The sequence below is a fragment of the Papilio xuthus genome, unplaced genomic scaffold (genome assembly GCF_000836235.2).
Source record: "Papilio xuthus unplaced genomic scaffold, Pxut_1.1 DF826949.1, whole genome shotgun sequence".
NCBI classification, from domain to species: Eukaryota; Metazoa; Arthropoda; class Insecta; order Lepidoptera; family Papilionidae; genus Papilio; species Papilio xuthus.
This window is the reverse complement of record NW_013531700.1, coordinates 2,445,316-2,453,435: the sequence shown is the minus strand read 5'-3', so window position 1 is coordinate 2,453,435 and position 8,120 is coordinate 2,445,316. Positions and strand designations below refer to the sequence as shown.

At 31.3% G+C, this 8,120-nt stretch overlaps 1 protein-coding gene across 1 annotated transcript; it reads right to left on the bottom strand.

The window, feature by feature from the left end:
- Positions 1-3,541: 3,541 nt before the first annotated feature.
- Ai-b (testis-specific ATPase inhibitor-like protein) lies at positions 3,542-4,056 on the bottom strand. Its single transcript, XM_013316140.1, has one exon. It carries the CDS (start codon positions 4,045-4,047, stop codon positions 3,649-3,651), a length of 399 nt encoding a protein of 132 aa, XP_013171594.1. The 5' UTR covers positions 4,048-4,056; the 3' UTR covers positions 3,542-3,648.
- Positions 4,057-8,120: the final 4,064 nt, after the last annotated feature.

Genomic DNA, 8,120 nt, shown 5'->3' with positions numbered 1-8,120 from the left:
TTTTTACCGTGAATATTTTACCAAATTCAAAAGCAAACTTTCCCCAAAAGTACTGTTTTTTGCTTTAAAAGTTAGTCTCCATACAAATCCATTTCAAAAAAACTTTAATAAATTATCACGGTAATAAATAAAGATTTCTCTTATTGGTATCACAAACAGTCGTTACAAATATATAGCACAAAGGCTATAGAATGTTTTTCCTCCCAAAGCAGTCAAAGAATGTCTTTCAATCGGCCAGTAGAAAGTATCATTGTAACAGGAGCTTAATTATCAATTGAAAATCAAGTAATGAATACCGTATAGTGTGTGATTAGGGTGACCAAACTTTAAACTTAATTAAGGTACAATTTTTTTTTAGAAACTTGCTTCTGGTCTATTTCATTTATGATAAGAACTAGCTGCTCCCTGGAACTCCGTCTACATCTAAGCAAAATTTCAGCGAGATCCGTTAAGCCATTCCAAAGATAGCTTTAAACAAACATCAATCCATCTATATAATATTAATATGAAGTATGATGTAAAAAGTCTTACACATACTCATACAAAAATGTACTGTCATCTCTCTTAAAAAAAAGTAGGCAATTAACTCAACAGGCCTGTATGTATTTACCACTTGAGGTTTATCAGTTAATCATTGGTAATAATAAAAAAAAAGAAATGGAAAAAAATTCACTGCTGGAATCTCTAATGATTTGCGTCTTGTAATTATGGATTGTTGATTTTAATATATAAAGTGGTTGAAAAGAATATTGTAAGCGAAACTTTTACAATCTTAAAATTCTGTATTTTTGTTAATTATTGGTCACTATACAAGTTATATTCAGTAGCGCACAAAGCGGCGCGTCAAAGATGGCGGCATCATTGATGTAAGCGGTCGCCCCGGCTGCGGCGAGGAGATCTCTCGACATCCAATCGTCTTTTAATACGAGCCGACGTTTACAGGACCACTTCGAAAATTTCGTCTTAAAACATTGATGCATCATTTCTGTAGAAATTTTACAGATTTTGTTACCATCACTCTCAGTTAGAAGAATTTTATCTTACTTTTTTTTTTAATTTTATATTTTATATTAATTTTATATTAATACGTTTGTTAAATTGTAGGCGGTATGCTGTATTCGTAATGGTAGAAAGAAAATCCGAAACAGTGCCAGTGTATCGGCGCAATGCTACCCTTATTCAAATGTCAACATTTATGTCCCCTCACTAATAAATCTGACACTTGACTTGGTAAAGTAAGTGCGCCATTCTGTCATTTTACGCAAATGAAACAATTATCGAATTAATTTTCATTAAAATATTTGTAACATTATAACTACTGAGTTATTTAAGCAACGTTAACTGACCTTTAATTTGAATACTTTTAATAAAGGTTATAATTTATTTTCTCACATTCCTGCGCTACGCTTGCCGCTGGTATCGGCGGCCGCGACCGACAGCGGGAGCTGAACCCGGGACCTCGCCACTGTCACTGACTCTCGACGTACAGACTGAACATAAACACAAAGTAAATTATACAGAACTACGAATCTATATTGGTAAACTTATTTACTTAGTGTAACTTCTTATCTTAGATTAATCGACTACATTGTGAGCTGCAAAACTGCTATTCAACTGTACTATTTAGAAAATTATAATATGCTGTTTAATCGGACATAACATTAACTTCCTATGTTACATATTAGTTACGAAGTTCTATTAAAATAATATCTTAGATGAAAATTTTCCAAGATACGAAGATCCTATGAATCTATTCTATTTTTATTAATTTCTATGATCGTAATAAGCATATTTAATTATTAAGCTATGTAATTAAAAAACTACACTAAGGTGTAGTTAGTCCGACTAGATTCGTAGTATATTGATAGCTATTTGTTTTGCCATCGGTACTTTATATGCATGTGAACAGGAGCTACGTGAGGAGCACAGCATGGGGCCCGATCTGTGTTTGTGGAGATAATCTCCCTGTCCGTACTCCGTACCGTGTGGCCAGTCACCTGCCTACCATCAAGTCGCACATCATACGTGTGCTAGTTTTTATTTTATTACTTTAAATTCGACCGCGATCTTGTCTGAATTAAAAACAGAGCAGTCAAATCATTTACAGAACAACATATGTATGTTTATTGGTAAATTAAATAATTCAACGCTTTTAAGGTTTAGGGAAAGTAATGTAAAATATCGTATTCTATTTTTTAATAGTTGAATCAAATTAATAAACTATTCAACAATAGATGGCACTGTTATTTATCAGTTTGTTGTGTTATCCACTTAACTACAGTCAGTTGAGTCAGTTTAATTCAGAGAAAACTAAATATATGATTTTTTTTACTAATACAAAATATATAGTTTCAAAATAAAAATTTATAATTATAAAGTATTTGGTTTAATAAACGGAAAAAGTTTAAACTATTGTTCAGCGGGACAAAAAAATATCAAACAGGCGTAGAACATTCTTTTTAACCTTTTCCCTGTTTTATTTTTGCGTTTTCTATAAGTCCGGTTCTTCCATTTTCTTTTTATGTTCATTGCTTTCATACTGGGTCTTTTTAGTGATATCACTTTTTTCATGTTGATTGGAATGAGATGGTTCTGTCATTTTTAAGCACTCTACTATTTTCTGTTTCGAAGGCTTCTTAAATTTAATACTTTGAACCGGCATTTTATCATGGATTGCATTTGGAACAAATTTACCTTTGACGATTGAAAAGCAATGAGGCGAATTATGTACGCCTATTTTGCATGGAATGGTACAAACATTTTTCGGGTATGTAACTGTGAAGAAATTCACCATAGCTCAAGTTTTCTTCATTACAAATTTATCATTATTAATGCTTATTAATTGTTAATTGATATTTAAATTCCCATTCTTATCTGAATCACTGGATTATTTCTTTAAAAAATCAATGCAAAACGATAAACTAAAATTTACTAAGAAGATCTATCAAAGAAAATGACAGAAGTATCAGAAAACTAATTGAAATGTCATTTGAAAAAGTTTTTAATGTACTAAGATTTAAGGAAAGTAAGGTTTTCATCATGTTTATTAAAAAAAATGTAAATTACTAAATAGTAGCGGAATATTTTTAAAATAACCTGTGATTTATTCAATTCAACGTAAAATTTTGGCCATTTCAGAAGTCCATGTCATGATAACAACCTTATTTTTATTTTATTGAAAAGTAAAATGTAATGTGGATTGTTACCAATTAATCTATATAAAATCTCATTGATAATTAAAAAATCAACTACCCCAACTGGGGTGATCCATTAGGGTGGATCAACTAGTTTTAACTACATTTTTTTATTTTAGCAGATTTTTTGTAAATTTAATAATATTTCTTGTACTATTCCAACTAAGCTCTAGGCGAAGTCAAATGGCGGGATTTGAACCTACAACCTCATGATCGGAAATCCGTACCCTTAACCTAATTTATTATATTGGCTATTGACGCTCCTTCGTTAAGTTTTGTCACATTTTATATATAAAAAAATAATAAAGTGAAATTGAGAGTGAAACAAAATTTAATTGAAATTAAAATAAGGTACCTACAAGTCAATATTCAGAAAAAAATAATTTAGTTAACAGGATTCGAATCGATAACATTTTTTTAGGAATTAGGAACCAAAGAAAAGAAACATCTTCTATTACTTGTCTTCTTTCTTCTGGCTTAATTGAGAAGCTTCGGATTGTTCTAACTTCTTTTTTATCTGCTTCAATTGTTCTTTTTGTTTCTTATAGAAGTAGCTATCTTCTTGTATCGCGCCGTATTCCCCGAAGGTACCCGCCGTTTCAGTGACCGCTCTCCCCGCGCTCTCGCCCTTCATCGCTCCTGAACCCGAGCTTGTAGTATAACTACGAAGATTTACTGTAGAATCATTTTCTACAGATCTTACTTTGTTTTTTACCCAGAATAGAATATCAAGGAAAGATTTGCGTTTCATTTCATTGCTTGCTTTCGCGACCACGTACATATTTTTCATGTTTTTGGGATTTTTTATAACTTTGGCAAGAACATATAGAATATACTTTTGATTATATGTCATTGATATTGACAGTGTTTTATTTTTCCATTTATTTAAGGGTTTTCATGTTTTATTATTAGAAAACTCAAAAAGGTTTATTGTCTTCGGAGGGTTTGGGCAAGTGATTTGTGCTAAGTAAGCCATAATCAAAACAAGTCAGGACACAGATAGCACTAATTACTATTATTATAATAACTTTTGTTCTTATTATTTATCAAATATGGAATTGTTACAAATTATTGACGTAATTTCACTGATAATTACGTCCATATTGATTTTTGAAATAATTATATAAACACAGTACAAACATTCGAAACCAAATCGCCAAATCGCTTACGATAAGGCGCTGTGCGTCATATACAAATAAATATTATGACAATTTTTCTTACTACAATATATTTCAATATACTGGAGTGCGAACTGAAATTAGCAATTAGCAAAGAAACTAATTTACAAACGTACAGTATAAATTTTAATTGATGGCAAAGATTCAACTTATGAGTTTTCTTCGTAACAAGTTTAGTTACGCTGTATGGAACGACTTTTCTCACTAATTATTCTAATTATTTTATATATAAGGTAGTATTTTTCTTGCAGTATGTAGTCGTAAGCATGGTGTTGTGACAAACGAGATGGATTTAAAGGTTTGTGATATAATAATAAATTTCATTATTTTATCTGCTTTTTTAATATACTATGGATCTTTATTATTAATTAATTTATTGTAAGGCACACAAAAATTCTTTCCTAACAATCCCCTACTGATTGAAAATTTCTCTAATTATCTTCTCTCATATAATAATGTAGTCTATGAGATAACAATTAAGTCAATCACAACATATATTTATTTAAATATTATTAATATTTCGAAATGATAATAATAATCACATAATCATGATTATTTATTTACAACATGGAAAACTTACAGCTATAATAATCTTATTAACTATAGACTAGACAACTGAGAGCCAATGACAAGTCTTCACTTATAACAATATTATATCTATAATGAACAAACAAGTATCGCAACTATTAAACTATAGTAATTATTTTTTATTTTTCAGCTGTTCCTCTTGTCCTTTTTGGTTTCGCAGTCTATGTGTATAAGGTAAATATAAATCGCACAGTAAACCGTTCTTGGCTATTTTCAATACTTATTTTTTGTAAATTAATAGATATTTACGATTTTTTATGTTACAGAGAACTCCCAAAATCGCAAACATGGGGTCCTATTAAAATTCTACCAAAATACACACCAAATTCAAGACAATGTTTTTGTTACTCACAAAAGTCGAGTGGTACACCGGTATTAGAGAAATTGACAAATAATGGTGAAAACATGAAAAGACTAGTCGTATATTTGTACGAAAATCCTATTTCAAATGAAATCGAATTATATGTACCAAATAAAGAGAAACAACAGGCGATACCTGATCTTTCTTTTGATGAAGGCGACCAATTAGAAGGACCTGACAATTTACTTACTATATTCACTAAATATCCCGATCTGGTAAGTGAACGAAGCCATATGCGTCCGAATAAACCAATGATTGAGCGAAAAAATAAAGGTAAAAATTTACCATCCAAACAGAATGTTATAAAACTATATGACGAAAATATTTTCTTTGATAACCAGAAACCTCCGAGACCAAAGAATATTCGAAACCACCAGAATTTAAACATTGACTTAAATCCGGAAATGCAACCTTATTTCGACTTTGAAGGGAATGGACCAGGCGCACCTATTAATGTTATATCTGTGAACATCAATAGAAAGAAATCAGATCCAAATACGATTAGCCCTTATGGAGGAAATACAATTAAAATAACGAAGTCCAATAGTGACGAATTTAATACCAATTTGGACTCAGATAATAATCTAGATGACGTGATAGTTGATTATCCTGAAAATAGTGTAATTGAAGAAACTAGTATATCAACAGATGCTTTGGAAACTGACGCTGACGACGGAGACGGGGATAACATTGATGCACCGGACCCGGAGGAGATTATAGCAGAAAACGATTTTAAGGATATGCCGCCAGAACTAACTGATGAGATAACAGACTTTGATGAACCAACTTCTAATGAAAAAATATCACAAACCCCAAAACCAAGTCAAACATCACAAAATCCTATTATAGAAACACACACAGTGCCGACAGAATTATCAAATATAGATACATTTATCACTGATACGTCAGATGATATTAGTACAATTGAAAATGTCATTAAGCCTATAGAAAATGAAATACAAGAAGAAGATTCATTTAACATTGTTACAGATATACGTGAAGAAATAGTACCTCTGTTAGAAAATGACAGTACATCTCAGTCCAATCAGGACAGACCTGAAATTGATGATATTTCTTCTGACGATTTGATAAATTATGATATTCAACCGCCACATCTAATCATAGGCCATAATAAAAAACTTATAGATACAGAAAAAATAACTCCAATATCTATAAATGTTCAAAAGAAACTCATTGATACGTTATTACCAGACAACAGAATACCAATAGATTATATTAAAAATGAAATGTTTCATAATCGACCACTAAGTCCTGGCGATTTATCTTTTTTAAAAAAAACTTTAATAAAAAAAATTCAAGGCGTCAACGGAGTAAATATTCAAGATACTTTTGATAATTGGTTCGACCAGCAAATGAAACGAGTGAGATTCGTAAATTCGAGAGCGTCAAATTCAATAGATATTTACACGTTGAAATACCTTATAGAAAAAACCTTACATGAAAAAGGAATGTTTGTTACAGAGAAAGGTTATATAATTGATTCCGATGGACATATTTTAAATACGGCTAATTTGGGTTTACGTCCAATTTTAATAGGGAATTCTGTTGAATATAAGAATTTGTTGCAGGGAAAATTTACAACATATAAATTACCAATGGACATGCCTTATTTAGAAGCAGTTTTGATTACATCAATTGATCCTCCGAAAATACTGGGTATCATACCTCTTGGCAAGACTTATCTCCCTAACACTGTTCAAAAACCTTTCCCGTACTATGTCGATAACGGAATAGTCCGAAATAGTTGTGGAGGAATTTGTAATATGCGAGATATGTTGATTCCATCTTTGAATTCAAGACGTTATATAGGTAGAGGTCCAACTTATGTTGGTTCCAGACCTTTAAGGACAAGAGTGACGCAAAAGCACCAAGGCAAACCTTTACTCGGGAGAAGGCCTTTTACTCGAAGAATATTTCCATTCGATGAAGTAAATAATTTCATTGACAAAATTTACAGGTTACCATTACGCGAGTCGCAAGTAGTTCAAAAACCTACCACGTATGTAGTTAATTATGAAACTGGACCATTAATGACAAAGGAACAGGTTATAAATTATCCTATACCTATTGCGGTGTCCGAAGTAACTCCAGGTTTTCGAATCATCGGCGGAAACCCTGCGACTAGCAGTGGTACTCCTGTTAGTAGTAGAGGTCGGTCAGGCTATTTAGAAAATGCTTCATCACCTACTGATGATGAAAATTGAACTACTGATCTGTATAACTATAACCGGGATTGCAATAACGGCTAAAATAATCTCTACTATTTGTGTTATTGAATAAAATCATTGCCTGTATTGTGTTGTACTTTTATTTTTATATTCCTTACTAAGAAAAATTCTTAAACTTCCAAACGATGATTTCGCGTCATGAAAAACATCTCAAAATACATCTGGACATTTCTATCAAATACACAAATATTTGAAAAGCGACATCTCTGGATGAGAAGGTAAACTATAACTACGTTTAAAAGAAGCAATGTTTTATCACACTGTTTCCGTCTCGTTTTTATGTGCAATAAAAAGTTTCATAAGACTATACTAGATGGCGTTATTATAAATGTTGATAAAAAGTCAATTGCTTAAAATTATTCACATAACTTAAATTTTATAATAATAACAATAGTAAAAATAGAGCAAAATTGTAGAAAAGACGCAAAAAATAAAGCTGCAAAGTTTATTCATCTAAAGCTTAAAGATTCGTTCCAAAATCAAATCAACCAAATCAAACGAATCAAGTCGAGCAAGTTTTGTTCGGAGTTCAGTCAGTCATAGTCAGTGA

Bases quoted from the DNA above. Each gene is read 5' to 3' on its own strand.
- Ai-b (XM_013316140.1), bottom strand. From the start codon at position 4,047: ATGACATATAATCAAAAGTATATTCTATATGTTCTTGCCAAAGTTATA.